This window comes from Chinchilla lanigera, unplaced genomic scaffold, assembly GCF_000276665.1.
Source record: "Chinchilla lanigera isolate Chin_1 unplaced genomic scaffold, ChiLan1.0 scaffold00093, whole genome shotgun sequence".
NCBI lineage: Eukaryota > Metazoa > Chordata > Mammalia > Rodentia > Chinchillidae > Chinchilla > Chinchilla lanigera.
Window position 1 is genome coordinate 7,947,103 of NW_004955494.1, and position 24,276 is coordinate 7,971,378.

Here is a 24,276-nt window from a genome sequence, read left to right on the forward strand (position 1 = left end):
AGCAATGTTTCATGTGGAACAGATGAGGAAGCATTGCGATCTTCACCGAGACTCTCCGTATAATTCATTTAATTCAGAATTCCACTAGACTGCCTCAGATTCCCCTTCACAGACTGTAGCTTCGAATTTTCCTTGGAACCTGGTGCTGGGACAATAGTGTGGTTTCATTTTCCTGGTTTCTCAGTTACCTTGCCCTCATTTTTTGTGTCATAAAAACTGCTTCCTAGCACAGTTCAATAGGATTTTGGCCATTTCCAGATGATCAATGCTACTTTATATTGACTACAGGCAAACATTCTTGCCTTTAGTGCTTGTGCTTTTGCTTTTGTGTTGTAAATGGTGTCTTAGTTACATCTTTCATGGCTGAGACAACATACTCAACAAACACTCACATTTAAAGGAGCAAAAGTTTATTTCAACTCAATTTGTTTAGGTTTCAGTCCATAGTTAGCTAGTGCCAAATTACAATGGCATGGCAGAACAATACAACAAAGGAGAGACAGTCCATAGCAGGGTAGGTAGGAGGAAGCAATCACAAAGCCTCATTTTCTCTTTTATCTTATCCAGGCTACAAGCCTTTTGGGTGGTGTCACCCATATTCAGGGCTGTGTCTTCCAACTATCCACACCCAGAACTATGCTAAACCAGTTGTGGGCTAATTTAGTTATGACACCCTTAATCTATATTCACGCACCCTTAATCCACATTCACTTACCCTAGATCCAGCCACCTCTGAAAAGCCCCACCTATGAGCACATGAAGCTCTCTAGATACAAGCCATAACATCCATCATGAAAAATAGCATGAGTTAAGCCTAGAGTGGATCCATGGATGAATAACTCAAAGATCAAAAGTCCCAGATTGGTGTTAGAACTATAGCTGTACCCATTACCTGGGAAAGGTGTGACTGTAGGTAAATATAGGAATACTGGGAAAATTATCCCTGTATTCCTATACAAAGAAGTTAAAAGATGGACAAGGAAAATATACCATTTAAATAGTCAAGCTAGTGAAAGTTTGACTATCATAAAGGCTGTGTGATTATGATGAGAGATCAGGCTTTATAGGGCTGACACCAAGAGGGGCTGGACTCCTTTAAAGAATAAGATAGACTAAAGATAAGGAACAAAATGATAATTAATAGGAAGGGAATAATAAGTCGGATTATCTAGTTGTTCACCAGCCACTTTAACAAGGGCAGAGAAAAACCGCAGGGCACAAAATACTCGTAATGATAAATGGACTTTCTGTGTCATTGTGTCTTCTATTTAATTCTGTTAATCTTTCCAGACATAAAATAAAATTTCATATTGATGAAACTTAGCAGTTTATTCAGATCATTTTAGATTGTTTGACCAGAATAACTTTCTACTGTGAAAATTAAAGTCATGAATGAAAGGTAATGACAAAGAATCATGACAGGGACACAGGAAGTATCTATGAGAAACCTAAATCTCAATCCTGTCTTCAGTGTCAGACAATGTGTGGAAAATATTCACTCTTTTATTAAATATTATTAATGGAATTGGTATTAGCATACAGGATACCACTGCTAATAAAATGAACATTTTCCTGAGTAAATAAATCTAAATTATAAATTTTTAAATGTATAATGTGATATGTAGTACACCCCACAAATTATATTTTGAACTTAGTCCCTATTCTTCCATATCTCAACCCCCAAAAAACAAACAAGAAAGTAAACCAATCCATAGGCTTGTCTAAATAGAAAGTTCTTTTTTAATTTTTTAATTTATTTTAAAAATAAACGAAGGAAAACATACTAACAAACAGACATCCATTTACAAAATTGCATAAGAACAATACAAGCAATACTGAATTATAGACAAAGTGGTAGGAAATTAACAACGGTTGTTGTATTACATACTGATATCTTCAAAGTGGCTTCTCAGGAAAACAGAGATATTCAAGATAGATCAAATAATTAATCATTAATTGTTCCTTTCAGTAAGGCCATAGTAGTCAGTAGTACAACTAAGTTAGCTATCTTGTATATACCTGCATACATAATTTCCCCTTCATCATTTTCTGTTTTCCCTCATTCCAGTTGCTCTTTCCTTTTTAGCAGTTTCCTTTTGTTTCACAATGTCTATCATATCTCCTAATTTTTATTCACTCTTTCAGGTTCTTACAATATGTTGCTTACACATGCAGGTCTGGTTTATTTCACTTATGGGTATGGTCTCTAATTGTGAGCATTTGCCTGTAAAACCTCGAGTTTATCTTTCTTTATAGCTGAGTAATATTCCATTATATAAAAGTACCACAATTTTTTTATCCATTCCTCAGTGGATGGACATTTGAGTTGCTTCCACAATTTAGCAATTATAAATTGTGCCACTATAAACATGGGTGCACATATATTGCTGTGATATGATGTTTTCAGATCTTCTGGGAAAATACCCAGAAGGGAAATAGCTGGGTTGAATGGGACTTTTTGACCTAGTTTGCTAAGAAATCTCCAAACTGATTTCCACAGTGGTTTCACCAGTCTGCATTCCCAGCAGCAGTGGAGAAGAGTTCCTATTTCTCCACAGCCTGCCTGCATTTGTTATTGATTGATTTCTTAATGATAGTCATTGTTACTGGGGTGAGAGGAAATCTCATTGTTGTTGTAATTTGCATTTCTTGAATGACTAATGATGTTGAACATTTTCTCATGTATTTATTTGCCATTTGTATTTCTTGATCTGAGAAGTGTATATTCGTCTCAGTTGCCCAGTTTTGAATTAGGTATTTGAATTTGGGGAGAGCTGATCTTTTTAATTCTGTATATGTTCTAGATAGGAGACCTTTGTCCAAGGGGACAGTCTGCTAAAATTTTTTCTCAATTTGCGGGTTTTCTTTTGACTCCACTGGTGATTTCCTTAGATGTGCAGAAACGTTTCAGTAGGATGAGATCCCAGTTGTTGATTCTTTGAAGTATTTCTAAATAGAAATTTGTATAGTGGTTGTGAAAATCAGCGTGGAACTTCTTCAAAAAACTAAAATTAGAGGTCCCCTTCAACCCAGCTGTTCTCCTCCTGCGTATTTTTCTAGAAGAATTGAAAACATCATACCACAGTGGTATACGTGCACTCATGTTTATAGCAGCACAATTTCTAATAGCTAAATCTTGGAAACAACCCAAATATCCATCAATTGAGGAATGAATAAAAAAGATGTGGTATTTTTACACAGTAGAGTACCACTCAGCTATAGAGAAAGAAAAACTCAAGGCTTTAATAGGTTAATGAATGCAATTGGAGACCACATTCATTAGTGAAATGAATCACAATCATGTGTATAAACATCGCATTGTCTCATAAGTGTCAGAAGCTGAAAGAGTAAATAAGATCCAAAAGGTACAATGATATAGTGAAAGGGAAAGAAACTGCTCAAAAGGAAAGAACAACTGGGATGGGGGAAAAGAAAGAAGGGAAAATATACGTATATATACACAAGATAACTAAGATAATTGTATTACTAATCTCTATTAGCTCATTGAAAGGAACCATTCACATTTTATACTGTTTGAGCAATCTTACATGCCTGTACCTGGTAATATGAGCAACTACTTTGAAGATAACAATATGCAATATAATAACCATTGTTAATTTCCTATCATCTTGTTTTGAAATTGTGTACAATCTTTATTGTTTTTTGTCTCTTTCAAAGAAAAAAACAGGGAAAAATAAATAGGAGGTTCTTAAGTAAATGAGATAGAATGTTAACACGAGTGTCAGGATTTACATGTTGTTTTCTAGTCTCCTCTGTTTGAAATTGTATGGAATTATAAAACCCAAAATATAAGCAAAATAATGATTATGAGTTAGTTCAGTGAAGAGTGACGAGAACCAGTTTGCAAGAAGAAACGATAGCACTGCAAAGGCTAGAAAAAGACCATCGGGAAGAATGAGTAAGAAGCTTCCAGAAGGTATTTGGCAGTTCAAGGAAGAAGAGAAAAGATAGAATAACCTGTGGGAGCAGCATAGTCAAGTTCTAGTGAAAGGAAGTCAGAAGTTGTTATTGTGGCTCTCATGCGATCTACTGACACAACAAACTGAGGCAAAATGTTTGAAATGAAATCACACAAAAGCAAATAAATACTCTCTTGCTGTCTTTTATGTCCAAAGAAATATTGCCCAACTTGCCTTCTCAACAGCTCTACTCCTGTCTCATTTTCACCACAGTGTCAACTCAGTCCAACTCAGTCCCACTCAGTGTCAAGATAGTCCAAATGGCTATCTTGTCCCTCAGGTCAATGTCTCTCACAAAACGTTGCTAAATTACCATTTGAGTCTCGTCGCCTTTGTTATGGATAAGACAAGAAAAAGTTATTTGGAACACGCATCCATCGAAGGTAAGCTACTCAGAGTGTCCAACAAGTTGAGAAAGAAGACATAGCTATGTCTGTGCAAGCTTACTAATTTTATGAAAAACAAAAGCACATAGCATTATTCAATACTCCATGTTAAACCCTCCCCGTGTATTACACTTGTATCTCTGTTGTAATCACCAAGTTGCACACCTGCTTGAGCTTGTGTCACTGTTCTCTTCTCTACTTTTCTTAGACTTCTTTTTCTTGTGTGCCTCGATCCACAGTTATTTCTCTCTCCCAGCTTTTCTGTCCCCCTCATCCCCTCCTTTTGCATCTTCCTTAACAATAATTACTGCAGAATTAACAGTTGCTGTCAGCTAGGTCTTTTAAACGATTTTTTTCATCTTTTTATTCCTTGGATCTTTCTTTTGAATTATAGATAGCAATGGTGCTACTGTTCTTCCTTCTCCCCCTCCTTCTGATTCTTTTTCCATTTCTGATTGGAAGCTGGATGGCAATCTTCATTTTTCATTGGGGTATATTCATGAGGATCTATCTCAGGGGTCTTTGAGGAGAGGCCTTATATGTTGGGAATTCCCTTGCTCTGTTTCTCTCTCTCATTACAACCTGATTTCTTTCCTACAAGGTTAAGCCAAGTTGTCCCCATTCTAAGGACTGAATTAGCCACCTTAGTAGGCAAAGGAGAAGGCTGAAAAGAAGCCGCAGAACCCAGAGGTCCACCTGTGCTTTCAGAGGAGGTTGTTTTCTCTACCAAATACACTTGAAAATGTAGATGGAATGGAAACAGAAACCATAAAACTGTGTGTACCCCAAAAGAAGACCTAGCTGGAAGGTAGTCAGCCTTGAAAACTAGAGCTAAAAATTGCCAGCCTCACCAGCCTATCCTTGTCTCCCCTACCATCACTACTCTCTTGCTCCAGGCTATGCTCTAAGGCCTGTGAGACAGGGGCAGGGTGAGGGGGGCTGGCATTCTTCATCTCTGTTTTTCAAGGCTGATTATTTTCCAGATAGGTCTTATTTTCAGGGAATGAGGGAATTTACCAAAATTGACTCAAGATGAAGTAAAAGATACAAAGAGTACAATCAATAAAAGTTTGGGTGCTTGTATAAGATCTTCTCCTTTAAAAACTGAAAAGGCACAGGGGACCCAAAGTGACTGGCCGAGGTATCTCTGTAGGTAAGGACTACAGAGAACTCTGACTCTCAATGCTTGATGTTTCCTTCCTCTGGAAAGATATTAGTGTGACATCAGAGGTTGTTTCTGCCCTTCACTTACTTGTTGCTAGGGGAGTAAAGCAAAGTATCTGACAGTTTGTGAGAAAGCCTCGGATGTGTCTGGCCTAGCCCCTCCTTCGGAATTTGCTTGATTCAGAAAGAAGATGCTTGTGATGATGTGAGTGGTAAAGCCCCTGTCCTGGCAGGGTGGTGTGCTGAGTGGAGGGAGTGTCCAGGTCTAGGAAGACATGAAGAACCTCATTGCTGTCCCCTTGTGAGACACATTCTCCAATAGCTTACCAGGGATAAAGCTGTTGTGTGATCTCTATCATTTTAATAACTTTGAATTGACAAAACAACTTTTAAAGAAACTTATCTTGAGCTAAATTTAGAGTAATAAGAAAGTTGACAGAACAGTGTAAAGAGATTCCACACATTCTTCATTCTGATTCCTCTACTGGTAACATATTCTATAATTTTACCCTTACTCACACCCAGGAAATTAATAGTGCTATGGTACTACCAATGACCCTGAAGACCTTATTTAAATTTTCCTACTTATTTTCCACTGGTTCCTTTTTCTGCCTTGTGATCTGAGCCAGTATCTCATGGGGCATTTATTTGTTGCTTGTCCTTGGTGCGCTGCAGTCTGTACTATTCCCTCTGTCTCTTCTTGTCTATTACAACCTTAACATTTGAAGCACATCCTTTATTTTGGTGATCTCTGTTGATATGGATGGAGTTTGTGATTTCACTGAAGTTGGACATGTTAGGTGAGGGTGCTGTGAGATGATTTTTGTCCTTCTGCCTGCATCATCTCATGGGACTTGTGGTGTTGATGTATCTCAGTAATAGTGGAGTGGACTTTGATCTCTTGGTAAAAGTGATTTCTATCAAGTTTCTTCCCTGTAAAATATTTATCTTTCTCCTTGTATTTAATAAATATGCAGGGTCAGTTGTTTTAAAATGATGTGAGCTTTATTTCTCCTCAGACTTTTACTAACATACTTACTAACAGAAAATAATAACATATTTTAACAACTATTCATAGAGCTTGTTGCTGTATATCTACTGATAATTTTCATCATTTTACACTTATTAATTCAAGTTTTATCAGAAAGAAGAACTTTCCTCTCAATATTTATTCAAGTATTTGTATTTAGGTTGGCCTCATAGATACTTATCATATTTTCTGGTTTATCACTCAAAATTATATTTTGTTGCTCTGATTTCTCCAGCTTTGACAACTAGAAGCTCTTTCAGGTTGGCTCCTGTACCGTCCTGTCTTTGTATTTGCTTCTCGAAACATTTTCTTACTTTCTAACACAAAAGCATTCAGGATATTTTACATTTGCCTTGTGCTACCTTTATAACCTACTATTTCTTTAAGAAAGCATCATTTCTTCTATCACAGAATTGTGTGTAGCAACCAAGCTTTAAGCACTAGGAATACAACTAAATGAAACTTCTATAAATTTCAAGTCATTGAAAAAGCAAAATAATGAGCTCACAGGAATTGGCATAACCAATTTGGAAAACAATTTGGCATTAGTAAATGTTCTAGTGTAGGCAGTATAGGTACTCCTTGGTGAAATAATGTCACTCGAGTGAATGTCTTCAAGAGAATGTTGCTTATGTACAACAGGAATCATATAAAGCTCAGATGCTGGTCATTAAGAGAACCGATGAATAAAATAGAGTGTAGTCATAAAATGGAATATTCTACAGCAATGGCAATGAAAGAACTACACATATACACATCGAATTGGATGACTGTGAGATACATAATTTTGAGCAGAGAATACACACTGTGATACCACTTAACATCTAACCATATGCAATGTTAAATATAATGGTAGGGATGCATAAGTGATAAGATGATGAACTAGAAAGACAGGGAAAATAACTGCAAAATGCATGATAGTGGTTCCATGGTAGAAATGAAACAAAGTTGGACTTCAGCAGTATTGGTAGTACCGTATTTTTAGCTATATATTGAATTAATAGTGATTCATGTTTTTTTTTCATATGATGGGTAGATATTACATAATTAGCAGGGCAGAGAAGACTAAGTGGGAGAAGATGGGAAAGTATGGAAAATAAAAAGAAAGACAGGGTCACAGACAGAGTGACATCTTAAAATTGAGGTAGTAGTTTATGTTCTGACATCAATGTCTGTAGGGCTTTCGATGAGCACTGAGCTTCCTGCACCTCAAATTTCACACCAGTTGAGTGAGACCAATGTAGTCTTCACTGTGTACCTCATAGTGTTATTGTGAGAGTAAAATGTAATATTTATATAATGCCACTGGAAACCCTAATTATGTTTTGAAATGTAAAGCCAAAAGAAAATTAATGAACCAATTTATTACCTTCCTTCCTAAACTCAGACCTAGCACATCTGAATATTCATGTGTGATTTCACATTTAGTGATTATTTAGTTTATATCTTGCTCACACCTGTTGATAAAGATACAAAGCAAATATTCTGTTGAGCCTCTCAAGAAGATTATTTTGCAGTTCTATCAACATTTGTAAGAGTGTGATTTCACCAGAATATTCTGAAATCCCAGGATGCAGAGCCTGAGGGCTTTCCTCATCTTAGAAGGATGATGTTGGGCTGCTGTCTTGTGGTTAGAGGAGAAAGCACACATGAAGGTGTTGTTCAGCCCAGGTTCCATGTCTTACTATGTGCCAGAGTCTGTGGAAAAGTTAATTGTGATGTGTCAATTTGACTTGGGTAAGATCTACACAGTAGATTAGTAAAGCACATATGTCTGTGGATAATGGACATGTAGCCCAGCAAATTGAGGGAAGAAAACCAACCTCAGATCAGGTGGCAACAATCAATAGGCTTATAGCCTTGATGGAGTAAAGAAAGAAAGAAGGAAGTGTCTCTGTTTTTGGAAGAGCTCTAGTCTTGGACATTGCCTTTGGACACTGCTCTCCAGTTTTTTTAACCTTTTAATACAGACTCTACAGAGAGCTCCCAGGCCTTTCATCTTTGACTGGGGCTGCATCCATGATCTTCTTGTTCTGCAGCTTAATGTTCTGGCTGTGGCATGGGTACTGATGGCTGATTTTAGCCAAATCTACAGTAAGAATCAGGAGCAAAAAGTAGATGTGAAAAGTTTGCATTTTCATTGAAAGAAAGAAGCTGAAGAACTAGGGCAAAGGAGAAGACTGTTGGTAGGAAGATTACCATTAAAAAGTCAAGTACTTTGCATCAGAATAACAGGAAAGTTGACTTGAAGGCATCTCAGAAATTAACAAGACCGCACCCTTCTCAGGCTCAAGGGTGCAAAATTTGAAACCTTTCATTTGAAAAGAAACTCCCTAAAATGCCTAGTCCAGAAGGGCCACATAGGCCATTGGTTTCCTGGGATTCATTTCTCTGTTTAGTCATCTAGGCTTTGCAGCCATATCAAGGGATATGGCTATTGCTCAAGCTGGTGGCAGACACTGGCATCATGCATATGTGCTGGTTTTGTAGGCATGCAGAGTGTAACGGTTCTGGATTTGTGGAGGTTTCCACCCAGATTTTAGAAAAATGTCATGGAGGCCAGGCGCTGGGCCCCTGATAGGACACCGTGTGAAGCTGTGATAGCAAATGTGAAAATGCACTGGAGTTCCCAGGAAATAGGAGCAGCCAGGAGCATGCACTGTCTGTTGTGGAAAGCAGCAGGCAGTGAAAGGAAATGACCTAATGAGAAGTCATGTGGGCTGCAACTGGCAATTTTGTATAGGCAGAGCCACCAAATAGCCACCTTTGGAACAGACTGCATGAGCATGAGTCTACGTCCAAGCACGGACAGAACAAACGCAAGGTCACACTGCTGGGAGCTGCCAACAGCCATACACACAGCTAAACGTATTTTGCTTTAGAAAACACAGTAGAGTTCAGACAGCCCAAAGAATGAATGAATACAGAAAGAAACAGCCTACTGAGAAAAGCAGGGCCTAAACACATTTCAGATTATGTCAAAAGACACCAGTTGAGCTTCCTGGGTAACAAATGAGTACAAAGTAAGTTCTGATTAAAAACTTCCATAAATATATTCTTGCAAATAATGATACTCAACTTTGCATCAGGATGCAGACACAGATTGCCTAAATGGTATCCGTCAGCAGTCTCTCTATGCCCAGAATGTGACTCTACTTGAAAAAAGGCTTTTGGAGGAATAGGTAAGATGAAGGCATCTTGGTTTTGGGTGGGTCATAAACCCAATGGCTGGTATCCTTCTAATAACATCATATGGGAAGGTCGTAGGAGATATGGGAGAGATGCAGCTACAAGGAAAAGAACCTCAGGGTTGTAGCAACTAACAGAATTTAAGAAGGTCAAAGAATTCTTTCTTAGAGCCTATGGCCCTGATAGCTCCTTGATTTTGAATTTTTGTCCTTCAAAATAATGATGGAATAATTCAGGCATTTTTAGCCACCTAGCTTGTGATAATTTGCTACAGAATCTCTAGGAAAAATAATACAGATACAAAGGAAGAAAGCACAATTAGAATAGTCAAAATATTGATATTCACAGGAAGGCAGCGAGTTATGGATCGTGCTTCTCCATTCATAGACAAGAGCCACTATATTTTTAAAATGTTATCTCAAGAATGAAGCACTGGAGTATAGTTTTTTCTCTACTCAAGATAATGAAAGGTCCCTGGCAGGCTGACATGTAGGTCTGCTTTGCCACTGCTGGTCACCTGAGCTAGTGACATTTCCTGGCTCACAGACAATAGCACAATGTTCACTCACCTCTGTTCACTGCTTCTGTAGCTTTCCTGGAAGTGTGCCCCTGGTAGAAAGGATATAATGGGACGATGACCTAAAATCATCCTTCAGATGAAATTGATACTATAAGGAATGCACGCTTTCTAGCATGGAGTAGAAAAAAACACAATTAAAGAAAGAGAATATTAATGGTCCCTCAGTTCCTCTTTTACCTCCCACTGTTAGAGTCAGTGAGGGTAGAATAAAGTTGGTTCATAAATTAAAGACTGGCATTTTCCACATATCATCCCTGACTCCAAAATGATCATTTCATCCCTTAAGGATGTTGCACAGTCTCTGAAATACATAGTTAGTTGTAGAGTCTTTTGACTTCAGATGAATAATGTAGTGACAAGAGTCTGCAGAAGAAAAAAATAAAATAGGGCTTCATTCATCCTTTCAGCTAATCCTGACTAGGAGTTAAAAACAAACTTAGAGAAATTCCTCTTGAAAATAGGTCAAGGATGGGGGCAGTGAAAGAGAGAAAAGCTAGGTAAAGGCACAAAATGACTTTGGGACTTGCACTAAGAGACCCCAGGAAGAGCTGCCAGGCAGGACACAGGGAGAAAGCCAAGGGTACAAATGATGAACTCTCCCTACCTCCAAAAAAATATAGAGAAGCAAAGGGGCAGTGTGCCGACTTTAAGGCAGTGTGTACTCACACTTGGGCACTAACATATACACTTACACACATGTATGTTCACCCTCTAGTCAGTTATTCAGGTAGTTCCAGCTTGGTGAGCATGAGTTCTACAGCTGGTTTTATATGGTTCTAATTTAAGCAGCAAAAAGGAAACTTACAGACAAGAAGAGCCTTGACAGAGCATATACATGTATAGTCCATTCCCATCCCACCTTAGAAGATACACAGTGCAGAAAGCACTGCAAGTAGCAGTGGTGGATGATCTTCTCATGACAAAGTCTGGCACTTAGCTTCCAAACATGGTGAGGGCTCACTGCACAGATAAACAACAACTCACTAATGGTGTTACTTTGACTAAGGATCAGAGGACTATTTGCCCAACAAGTGAGTTTACCCAAAGGAACATCACTTCGGACTGTTTTGGTGCATACTAAACTCTCAATACACGTTGATTACTGTTATTAACTTTTATTGTTATCTTTGTATCCTCAATTTTAAGTTTTTGGCATTTGACACTCATTTTGCCGTACCAACGAAGTGAAAATCAAGTTGCCATTGCCATTATCTGGGGCACACTTTCCAGGGAAGGCTGAACTCATGGAGGATGGAAGTACAACATTACGTCGAGTCTACCAGCAACAGGGCAAAGCACAGCAGGATTTCAGACAGGCGTGACTAAAACGAGGAGAGGTGAGTTCTCCTTCAGTGGTAAAGGAGCATCTACCAGTTAATCTCATCGGGAGACGGCCTCAATACTCGGCATGGAAGGGATAGTCCTCCAAATTTTCAGTGCTGCTCAAAGAAACACACACAAGAAAATATCACACAAAGCAACATCTGCAGCATAATCTGCATTCTTCTGTGTGTGTTCTGTCTTTCTTGTATTCTCTCAGCCTCTACCCATGACATCAAGACTTTCTAAGCATAAAAAAGGGGCTTACACCTTCATACGTCTTCCATTTTATGGGGGGAATATTTGAGGAAAGAGGGCGTATGAGTCAGTGGTGACCAGAGAACAAGAATGATATAATCATTGCCTGATGTCTGGTGAAGCACCTCATGAATACTGCCTCAATTCTGTCTTACAGTGATCTAAATTGGGGAATCATAGTGAAATCCATGCTTGGTGATTGTCTTTTCATTTATTTATTCATTACCTCTTTTTTTTTGGTACCAGGAATTGAACTCAGGACCTTGTGCTTGCCAAGCAAGGTGTTGTGCCGCTGAGCTACATCCCCATCCCTAAACGCTGTTTTTATTTTTTTATTTTTACTTTTTTATCATGACTGTCATAGCAAATGAAAAACAATACAGACAAATAAATGCTCATGATCATGATAGATTTTAAGCTCACTGTCAGTTGTAATTTGTAGTTTCATCTTTACTGTACAGAAGAAGAAATCAACTTGGATGTGTTGGAAAACTGATCAAGGCTATGTACCAAAGAAATACATGATATACCTGAGATTTAAGTCCAGCTAAATATATTCTTGCACCCTCTAATGCATTGTCTCCACTGATATATCCACCTGTCTATTGGAGATTCCCTCTTAGCTGTCCAGCAGGCATCACAAATCAAACTCAAATATCTCAAATCAAACTCCTGATTTCTTCTCCTGAATGGTGATGCCATCCTCTCATTGCTCAGGGAAAAACAACCAACAAACAAAATCTCACAACCATCTTTGACTCCTAATTTGTTAGCACATTTACTTGACTGTTTCCTCAATACATCCAGACTCAGATCATTCTTTAGCTCCTGCAGGACCACCACCCAGCTCTCGTCACCATCATCTGTTCCTGAATTATTAACATGGTCCCCCTGTAGTCTTTGAGTGTAGCAGTCAGTGTGATTCTTTTAGAACATGACTGAGATCATACCTCTCTGTTCAAAACATCAAGTGGTATCATGGATCATTCAGAACTAGAATCAAGGTTGTTCCCATGATCTGTTCCACTCTCCATTCTCTGTGCCCCTAAAACTCATTTTGATCTCACTACTTCCCACCCTGTCACTTATTCTGCTCAAGCCTCAGTGGTTGACTTACTTAAATATCGACATATCCCAGGACTTTTGCATTTACTGTTATTATTGTAAAAATTATTCTCCTAGATGGCTCATCCATCATTTCTTCTGCTTTCTGCTAAGCTGTCACCTTATCAGTAAAATCTCTCCTAGCCCACTCCATAGAAAGTATCCATCTCATCATGCCCTTCTACTTCCTATCCTCTCTTGCCTACTACTTCTTTTCTTCATAGAATCTGTTACTCTCATATACAGTGGTACTGAAACGAATCAAATTGCCCCATAAGGTCATTAAACCTAATCGTTGAATTTGATACAATTTTTCATGAAATTCAGTTTGCAACCAGAATCATAGAAAGAATTAAGTTTGTGAACTGAGGTATCACTGTATATTTTGTTAGTCATGTTTTTCCCTCTAGAATAAAAGCTTGTGGAAGCAGAGACTTTGTATAACACGATAATCCCAAGCTCCTAGGGACTGCCTGACACATAGTAGGATGCCAATAAATTAACAGAATGAATGAATGATTCCGCCTCATACATAGTAATGATGTGGCCTCTCTTAAAATGTCAGGTATACATCCAGAATTCTACACAATGGGCAACAATTAGGAATGTATCTTTCCTCATTGTGATTCCCTGGGACCCCAATTTAAATTTTCAAAACTGTTAGAAAATACTACTTGAAGACAGAAGATATTCCAGCTGTCTTCCAATCCTTTCATTAAATCCTGTGCTAGTGTAATAATACCCCTAAGATTCTCTAAGTTAATCCCTTGGCACTTACGAAAGCCCAACGCAGACCCTCCAGTTTCTGTTGAAGCTGAGGATGGTAGCCATCTCTGCATCACTCAGTTTGAAGTCAAAGACCTGGAAAAGTGAGTTTAAAAACATCTTTGGCAGGGCAACTCTTGGTGATACTGGAGATCTCCACGCATTTTGACAGGAAATGAGCTACCGTTTGCAGATCACACCGGGGCAGGATATTCTCCCACTGTGTCCAGTAGATACAAATTTTTCTCCCAAGTTAGTCCTTCACCAACACTTTATCCCATTACTCCACTGTCAAGCAATTTTTCCTTCTTCTCACCATCTTGTCAACTTTAGGCCAGAAAGCTGACCTAGGTGGGGCAGAGATGATAATGCAGGCCAGTGTAGAAGCCTGCTACTTCCAGGGTTTATGTTCCAAAAGGAGGGAGATCAGCCATGAGCGCAGTAAACCTCAGTGTGCACAGGGTCTGTGCTTCCTGAGGGCCACACACGTTCTGCCAGAAGGACAGTTCTTTAAGTCCTGCCCATTCACATTCTCATGTGAGGAGGTGGATTTGTAGAACAGACAGTCTGTTCTTCTGGGCAGCCCACACCTAACTGATGAAGGGCAAACTAGAGTCTTTTCCACAGAGTCACACACAGCCATGCTCAGATATCACATGCCTTCTCCAGTCACTGCCCTCAGCATGCCTGGCTCATGTTTCATTCATCTCAGCTCTACTGAGGCCAGATGCCTGCCCAAGAGGTGACAAGGTGTTGGGACGTGAGTAGGACCCACTGTCAATCCATTAAGAGATGAGATGCCCTGTCCTCTACTCCACTGATGAACACTAGAGGACCAGCCGGGATCTCACCTGAAAGTTCTCAATGATGCGTGCTGGTGTCACAGACTTGGGGATCACTGCCACATTCCTCTGGATATGGAACCGGATCAGAACCTGTGCAGAAAGAGGACAACAGGTTTTTCATTATCTCTGAGGGTCCCTACCAAAAAAGAAAAAAGCAAAAAGAAAGTATTTCTGTTGTTCAGTGTGGGTTTAGGTATAACAGCCAAGATTAATGGAGAGGTTAACTCTTGATGTACATGCCAGTTATCTACCCATTTCTCTGAGTCCCAGTAGTCATGCTATGATTTTCCTTACTTGAGAATTTGAAGAGTGGTTTGATGTACTAAGGGTGAAACTTAAGGCATGAATCCAAACCCATATCTTGTGTTCACTGCAGGGCTTGGCAGTAAACAAAGATATCTTCCTTGCAGGAGAGAGGATACCCTGTTTCACTGAGACTCACTGTGCTTTCTGAGTCCCAGAACAGTTCCAATAAACTAGTTGAGGGCTTCATCCCATTTTTGTCCCCACAAGAGGTTGGACAAAGACAACACAAGGAATTAGGCACAAGACTGAAAAGCAGATGGCTCACTGGGAGGATGAAGAAAAACCAATATTATACCTGGGCTGTGGTTTTTTTGTACTTTAGAGCAATCTCCTTAATACTGGGATCTTCCAGCAGTGAAGGGTCCTCTGGCTTGGCCCTGGGGGCAGAGAGATGGTGGGGGTGAGTAATCACCACGGGCACAGCACACATATGTACTGTCCTTAGGACAGTCTAAAGGCTGTGCACCACAACCTTCTCCATCCACAAGACAAGCAAGAAGACCTGAGAACTGTATGTTTTTCCCATGGCCTATCCATGGACTCTGGAGCCTCAGCATTTTGCTAAGGTTACAACCACTGGATGGCTGAGCTGAAGTATGTTCAGAGGGACAGCATGGTGCATTTGCTTTTGTTGTTTAATTCCCATGTTTTGTCATTGTAATCCCATTTATGCATGACAAACATATTGCCTTTGACATGGTTTTCTTTCCAGGGCAATACAGATTCACACCAACGTTAATGATTTATTAAATAATATTTTGAAAGTATCAGGAGAAAGAAGCAACACTAAGAAGTCTCACCAAGGTCTATCTGGAGAGCCCAGGGGGCTGTAGGCAGTGACAGTGATGCCCTTGGAATGGCAGAACTGGATCAGTTTCTCCTGGGTGAGGTATGGGTGACACTCCACCTGCAAGAATGAACAACCTGCATGAGTAGAGGAGGTGGCCTGCTTTTGGAACATCTGTACATCTGATCATTAAAAAAGATCACCACTGTTTAGCTGAGATAATTGTACCACTAATTTCTATTTAGTTTTTTTAAAGGAATAGTTAATGTTTATATTATTTTACCAATTTTGCATGCCTTTATCATGTAATCTGAGCAACCACTTTGAATATAACAATATGTGATATAATAACCATTGTTAATTTCTTATCATCTTGTTCTGAAATTCTGTAATGTTTGTATTGTTTTTCTCTCCACTTAAAAAAAAGATCACCAAGCAAAGGCCAAACAGGTAGAATTGCTAAACCAGACCTATAGATCTGCATTCTATTTCACCAAAGTATTCCTTCACCATCCTGATCTCTGGGCCCTGACATGAGACTTAATCCATAGCACTGAACTTGCCTCCAAACACTTCAGAAGTAATAGAGCAAGCCTCTTTAGTAAACACACTTTACCTGGTTAGTGACTGGTTTGTATTTCAGTCCAGGCTTGTTCAAGAGCCTTTCAATTTGGAAGTGGTTAAAATTGGAGATGCCAATGGCTTTCACCAAACCTTCATCCACCAGCTCCTCCATGACCTGTCTCAGAAAAGAGAACCCTTTGAAGATATCAATATGTAATACAACAACCATTGTTAATTCCCTACCACTTTGTTTGGAACTCCATATTGTCTGTATTGTTCTTTTGCTATGTTGTAAAATGTTGTCTGTCTTACTGTTTTCCTCTTTTTATTTTTAAAATAAAAAAAAAAAGGAAAGAGAACCATACCGACAGTTATAGAGTAAGTACAGAAATGATGGTGTGGCTTAGTGTTATCTCACAGAGTACAAATTGATAGTGATCCATCACAGTAAGGTTGCCTGGGGTTAGGAGGAAATTTCATGGCTGAGGGTATAACTTAGTGGTAGAGATCTTGGCTAGAATATTGAGTGTAAGAGGACCTGGTTTGATCTGCAGTAGTGGTACAAGAGAGAAGAGGAACTAGGAGGAGGAGAAAAAGAGAAGGGAGAAGAGGAGGAATAAGAATCAGGAGGAAGGAGAGCAGGAAGAAAATGAATAGGAAGGGGAAGAGAACAGCCCCCACTTTCTCCAGGTCAGTGGGGTTTCTACTGACTTGGTTGGGGGTTTATAGAGACATCCAGCACTGACAGAGTCAATCTGGCCAGGCTCAGGTCAAACTTTTTATGACTATAATATTGTTATTGTCAAAGAAAAACTAAAATCTTCTCTTGAAAGTTCAGGCTTAATAAACTTATTTTTGGGAGTTTATCAAACAAGTGTTTAGATACTTGGTTGGAGAATACTGGTGTACACACACAACTAAGTTAGATAAAAACATTATAGGCATTCAGGGCTTGGCTCAAGAAAGAGTCCATACAAAAGATGAGATACCTTACAACTGTGGGAGAGACAGGTACCTCTGCTATGGGCCAGACCTCGAGACAAAAGATTAAACAAGTGCACCCTCATGCTTGCTAAGGATAAACATCAAGATTGATATTCTAAAAAAGTATTGATCACCTTGAGAAAGCCAGGAAGAACCACTAACCCAACCTCCTACAGAAAAGGCACCTGTACTGTATTTATGTCCACTTGCTACTTGACTTTCTTACCCATTTGATCCCAATTGAATCTCTTTTACCTGAGCAATTGTACTTGTAATCTTATTGGTTGACCACAGTTTTGGCCCATCCTGTAATCTCCCATGTTTTCCACCTTGGACCCACCTCACATCTTTGGTTGACCATAGTGATACAAGGAAAGAAACTCCCAAGCAGGTAGATATCTCATACTAGTTTGTGTTCTCTAAAATTGAAGGATGAATTTTAGAAACAATGAAGGTTAAGATTTATTGGAGGGAAAAAAGCTTCTGTCCACTAGAGAGACAAAAGTGGACCCAAATGGATTGCCGAGGACTATGCCCTTTCTAGGGATTTCTATAGAGCAAATCCATGACAGGAGGTTGGATCAAAGATGGGAAACGTGGGAAATCACAAGGTGCACATGAAGTGAGACAAAACTATGGTCAAACAATACGATTATGAGTATAATTACTCAGGTAAAATTCATTAAATCAAGATCAAATGGGGAAGCAAGTCAAGTAGTAAGCAGGCATGAATATAAAACAGGGGTTTTTCCTGTAGGGGGTTGGGTTAGTGGTTCATCCTGGCTTCTTTAGGGTGATAGAGACCTATTTAGGATATCGATCCCTGATGTTTATCCTTATGGAGGTGTGTAGGTTCACTTATTTTATCTCTGTCTTGAGGTCTGGCTCACAGCAGTGCTGCCTGTCTCTCCCACAGTTGCAAGGTATCTCATCTTCTGCACTAGCTCATTTGAGGGCCTTGCCCTGTCTGACTGCCTATAATATTTCTATCTAACTCAGTTGCCTACAACATTTGTTTTCTCCCACCTCATTCCCACCTTGTGCTTTCCAAGTATTCACACATGGGACCCACCTCACATCGTGCATTTGTCTATAAAAATCCCTAGAAAAAGACATGGTCTTTGACAACACACTGGGGATGCTTCTGTCTCTCTTGGATAGGAACTTTCTCTCTCCCAATAAATATATTCTGCTCTTTACCTCTGTTGTTCTTAAAATTCATTCTTTGATTTTAAAGAACATGAACTCCTACCAGACATCTAGCAGGTTCGGAGTGTCTTTCCCTTATATCACTGGGACAGTCATTAAAAACCAGCATTTTTCAGTTTTTAATTTGAACACTTTTTGCAGTATATGGGCTAAACTAGCTCACAGCTTTTACATTTATGGTGTTGTGTCATTTTTATATGAATTTACACTTAATTATATGAGGAAGATGTACATATGAATGACAAATTTAAACCTTCTTAACATTTTCCTTTGAACATTTTATTTATATTGTTGTGTAGTCTCATGCTCACAACTTATATATTCAAAATTTTAGCATGGCTTTCAATTACTTTCCATAATGTTGGAGGCAACTGTGTTAGACAGAAATATTATATAGGCAGTCGGATAGGGATAGGCCCTCAAAGAAGCTGGTGCAGAAGATGAGATACCTTGCAATTGTGAAAGAGACAGACACCTTCAGCTGTGGGCCAGACCTCAGGACAAAAGATAAAACAAATGTACCCACATACTTCCTAAGGACAAACATCAGGGTTTGATAATATGAATAGGTCTCTATCACTTTGAAAAATCCAGGAAGAGTCACTAAATCAGCACCCTACAAGAAAGCCACTGTTCTGTATCCATGCCTCCTGGCTACTTGACTCACTTCCCTATTTGATCCTGATTGAATCAATTTTACCTGAGCAATTATACTTGTAATCTTACTCATTAACCAGGATTTTGTCCCACCTCATGCCCACCTTGCAATTTCCCATGTTTGTCACCTTGGACCCACCATAAGTCATGGATTTGCTCTATAAAAATCTTTGGAGAAAGCAAGTTACTTGGCAACTCAGGACCACATCTGTCTCTCTCTCAGACAGAAGCTTTCTTTCCTTCCATAAATATATTCTGCTCTTAATGTGTGTTGGTCCTAAATTCATTCTCTAATTTTGGAGAACATGAACTCATACCAGATATCTAGCAGGTCAGGAGTTTATTTCCCATATATCATTTGGAAGTCTTCCACCAAGATCATTGGACACAGGTAAAAGATGCTTTCATTTCATAGACTCGGGATTGGAACTTGTTTAGGTAATACATTTTTATTCTTCATATTTTGCTATGTCTTTGCTCATTGCTTATAACTGCTTATGCTTTGTCTCAGATAATTTTGTCAAAATGTGATAAATCTCATTTAAAACATGGATGGGTTATAAGGTTATGATGCTTTTTAATGGAACATTTTTATTCCTGTTTTGTTCTTATATATGTTGTATTTGACCTAGTTACTAAATTTACTGGTATTCCTTGCTTGACTTTATTTAGATACTAGCACTAGCGAGAGTAATGTTAGCATGCCTCCTAGTGGACTTTTATATAAACTTTTGTAAAACATGTCTTTTAAATAAAACATAGCTCAGACTTAGAAAATATACATGCCTATATAATAAAATATGGGACCCCTCCCACCACTTAAAAGACATTTCGGTTGGTGGCCATTCTTAAGACTTGGAGGACACTTTTTGCTGGGACAGACTAGCTCTGATCTGCCTCTACACTCCAGAGGAAATGTCAAACCTGTTCCACTTCAGTTTCCTTTCTCTGGCCTTACTCCTAATTTTTTCCTACTACTTTGTACTTTCCTTTTTAGAGGCACTTAAAATTAGAACAAAAAGAACTTCAGACTGTTCCAAACTTTTCATCCTATTCAACAACTAAGTTAAGCTCTTAGAAATGAGCATTTGACAACACCAAAGATAGAGAAGAAATTTTAGAGAACAGACACATACCCTGTCTCTGAGTCAGATGAAACATTGGAATTCTGCCCGTCCAGGAGAACACACATGAAAGCCATGTCCTAGCTTAGTGCTCTGGGCATGTCTCCCTCAGGAGGCTAAACCTGAGACACCATGGAGAGAACTGACTTCTGGATGACAGCAGAAGGAGTTATCTCTAAAAGCAGGACACTTATGGGACCAAAACTCATTTAGCCTAAGGGATGATCTCTGGTCTTTCTTCTTCTCCTCCTAGGTCTAATTATTATTCATGTGTATATGAAAAATATTTTGATAGTAAGTTTTGGCATTTGAAACCTTTATTGTAAACTTATAAAGTACTAGGTAATCTTCTTGAGGCTTTTAACTGTGCCTTATAGAACTCTGACAAATCGTGGTTAAATGCTGTCTGAGTAACTGCCACTCTTAAAGCAGAGAACAGGTTTCCCCAGCATCTCTTGGTGAATCCCCATTCAAACCAATGGCCAATGGAATGCTGACCACACAGATAGCTGGATTTCTTTCTGGAGATGATCAGTCTGGCTCTGTGGGCCAAGAGAACCTGAGAACAACTGAAGAGTCAAGGGCAGGGCTACTCTGGTGGATACCCAAAGGTTCCTCAGTGAATACTGGCTCTGACCACAGAAAATTCTCCACTTCTTTATTGTTCTTACCTCTCTCTGCTAGTAAACTAGAAATTCTCCCCAAGCTTTTCAATCTAGAACCATATAACTACCCCTCCCTTCAGAAATTAGGCTGAGGCAGCTTGCAACAATTTACATTTCATGGCAACTAGCAAGCAATGATTTACATTTGTGCCTTACATATGCTAAGAGTAAGAAAGAGATTTTAGTCAGCCTTAACTAATGTGCCTTTACTAACATGGAACATGTGATTTCTAGAAGATACATGTAAGTTTAACCTGTGAGCTCCAAAAATTTAAAGAAAACATAGCCTTGTCCTGCTGCTAGGAAAGACTGCCTAGGTGATTAGATAGGTAACACCAGCTTCTTGGAGATATTTTTGCCCTAAGGCCCAGGGCAGAATTCCTCAAGTCAGTTTTCCCTTTTATCTATCTCCAGGGGTGATCCCTTTCACAGCACAGCAGGAGAAGTGCTCTAAATACTTCCAATTCACCTTTCCTATATGCCCTCTTCCAAAGAACAAAAACCAATAGTTTATTACCAAGTTATGCTTCCATCCTTGGACATTCCTGTCCACCAATTGTAACTTACGCTTATAAATGCGTAATAGGAGTAAGTACACAGTTTATGAGCTTCCTAGGAGGGTAAACTTTTGTGCCAGTTCAAGGGTGGATAGGCTGGTCGAATTTTGCCTTCTGATCTCCCCAGATGGCATCCACCTGCTCTGGAGTGGAATATACTTGAGGAACACCTTTCAGGGTATAGAAATCAATTAGAGATAAAGAGCAGACATCCAAACGGTTTCTTTCTTGATATGGGATGCTCACAGTCAAATTTACTGGAAGATGTTTGTATTAATTATGATGTTCTTTTACAATTAAAATCACACTGCAAAAAGGAGGGGAAATGGTCAGAACTACCTTATGTTCAAACTTTCTGTACATGAAGAAATAATTCATATTTAAGCTCAAGGTATAATTATGATCCATATGAGACTACTAATGTTCATATGTCTCTTTCTCTCCATGACTTAAAGCAGATCAAGTTAGAACTAAGAACATTTTCAGATGACCCTGAGAAGTACACTGATGACTTTAGAGGATTTACTCAGACCTATATGCTAGTCTGGAAGGATGTAAAATTAATCTTAAATAGAACATTGACTTCGAGTGAGAGACAAGCAGGATCACAAGCTGCTATTACATTTGGGAATGAATATCATATTGTTAATTTTAAACAACCAGAAGATAGCCAGAGGAACTACCAGTTCCCACTACAACCCAAGCAGTCCCTCCCCAACACCCCTGCTGACTTAACAGCCAGACAGGAGATTCGAGTAGAAGATATTTTCTAGGGTATAATTTTGAAAGTCTTAAGAAGGACAAAATCAAACCTTCTCATTGTTTTAAATTTTCCAGCTATTTATCAGGAGAAAGATGAAAACACCTCTGGTTTTTTAGAATGTTTACTAGAGGCACTGGTAAAACATATGTCCATAGCCTCTGATTTAATAGAAGGACAGATTTTGCTTAAACCCAGTCAGCCCCAGATATTAGAAAAGAGCTACAAAAGATAGGTTTTATTCAGGTAGCTCATTTGATACTTTACTAAAGACTGGTTCCTTACTATTCTGGATTTGCTCTATAAAAATCTCTAGAAAAGGCAGGGTCCTTGGCCACCTACTCGGTTCCATTTCAGTCTCTCTCACTCAGACAGAAGCTTTATTCCCTTCAATACATATATTCTAATCTTAATCTCCATTGTTCCTAAAATTCATTCTTCAATTTTAGAGAACACAAACTTTTCCAAGATATCTACCAGGCTGGGAGGTTTTTTTGTCCTATATCAATAAGGCATTGGATTTTATTATTGATCTTTCTGACTGGTAGATTCTATCATCAACTGGCATACCCCTGCTAAACAAGTTCAGTGATGATTTTACAGATTGCTTTTTATTTATGCTAGCAATATTTTAGGAGGGTAATTTTAGTATTTTTTTAATTTCACATCCAAGTCAGACCTATAGGACACTTTTTAGAATCCACCCATGGAAATCCAAACCACTTTTTCTTTTCTGTACTTAACATGCCTTTTATGATTGGCAAGCAAAGTCAACGACTTCTTATGAAAGAGAATTTCCAACACATATGTATCAAGATTGTCATTATGAGACCATTGCTTTTCTGCTTCCTTATCTTTATCCGCAGGAATCACATCAGTTTTGCTATCTAAATCTTCCTCCTGTTAATTTTGTTTGTTTGTTTGTTTGTTTTTTCTGGTAATGGGAGTCAAACTCACAACCTTGTGCTTGCCAGACAGGTGCTGTGCCACTGAGCTAAATCTTCTGCCCCTTCCTGTTAATTTTTAAAGCTTCATGAAACAAGTGTGTGGTGCTCATGCATAAGCACTTTTGAGCAAATAATCCACAGACAGGTATATTTAATTTGATCACATCAATTCTAATCTCTTCTAAAAGGGTAGGATTAATAGATTATGAAGTGGCAAAGCCTTAAAAAACTCAGAATTATATGTGCCCATGAGAGACACCTGTCAAAATGCACAATTAATTCTTGGAGACTTTCTGTCACTATCCACTTAAACTTAATCATTCACTTTATTCTCTACTGGCATTGTAGACACTAAATTGAGCAGAAATAGTATAGGCAGTCAGACATGTCTAGGTCCTCAAAAAGCCGCTATAGAAGACAGGATACATTGCAACTGTGGGAGAGACAGACACATTTGCTGAGGACCAGACCTTCAGACAAAAGAAACAAATGCACTCACATAATTTCCCTAAGGATAAACAACAGTGACTGATATTCTATATAGATATCAGGCACCTTGGGAAAGCCAGGAAGAGCCACTGACCCACCCGCTCCAGGAAAAGCCCCTGTTAGGTTTCATGCCAACTTGCTACATAACCCGCTGCCCCATTTAATCAGTATTATTAGAGCAATTATGTTCATAATCTTATTGGCTGACCATAGTTTTGTCCCACCTCACGCCTACTTTGTGAGTTCCCATTTTTCCCCACCCTGGACCTGCCTCACTTCATGGTTTTGTTCTATAAAAATCCCTAGGAATGGAAAGGTTCTTAGAAACCCAACTGGAGCCACTTCTGTCTCTCTCTCTCAGGTAGAAGCTTTCTTCCTCCAATAAATATATTCGGCTCTTGACCTTCGTTAATCCTAGAATTCATTCTTCTGTTTTAGAGAACACAGACTCTTCCTGGATATCTACTAGGCTGGAAGTTTCTTTCTCCTACATCACCAGAACTTGCAAGAAGATAAGGTAGATTAAGAAAAATAGTTATAGAAAAACTTTCATGACTTGTTCAATCTTGAACATGAGTTATGCATTCCAGGTCATTATCTTTTTTT

The 24,276-nt window shown here is 38.9% G+C and overlaps 2 protein-coding genes across 2 annotated transcripts in view; one reads left to right on the plus strand and one right to left on the minus strand.

The window, feature by feature from the left end:
• LOC102020457 (aldose reductase-related protein 2-like) overlaps nt 1-24,276 on the plus strand; it is a gene marked incomplete in the record, with an annotated part of 178,080 nt that overhangs the window by 10,072 nt on the left and 143,732 nt on the right.
• LOC102012215 (aldose reductase-related protein 2-like) overlaps nt 13,770-24,276 on the minus strand; it is a 68,579-nt gene continuing 58,072 nt past the window's right edge. The window contains 5 exon segments of the mRNA XM_013505016.1: nt 13,770-13,872; nt 14,628-14,711; nt 15,223-15,304; nt 15,728-15,834; nt 16,331-16,453. Coding sequence (XP_013360470.1) covers nt 13,786-13,872; nt 14,628-14,711; nt 15,223-15,304; nt 15,728-15,834; nt 16,331-16,453 — 483 coding nt within the window. The 3' untranslated portion in view covers nt 13,770-13,785.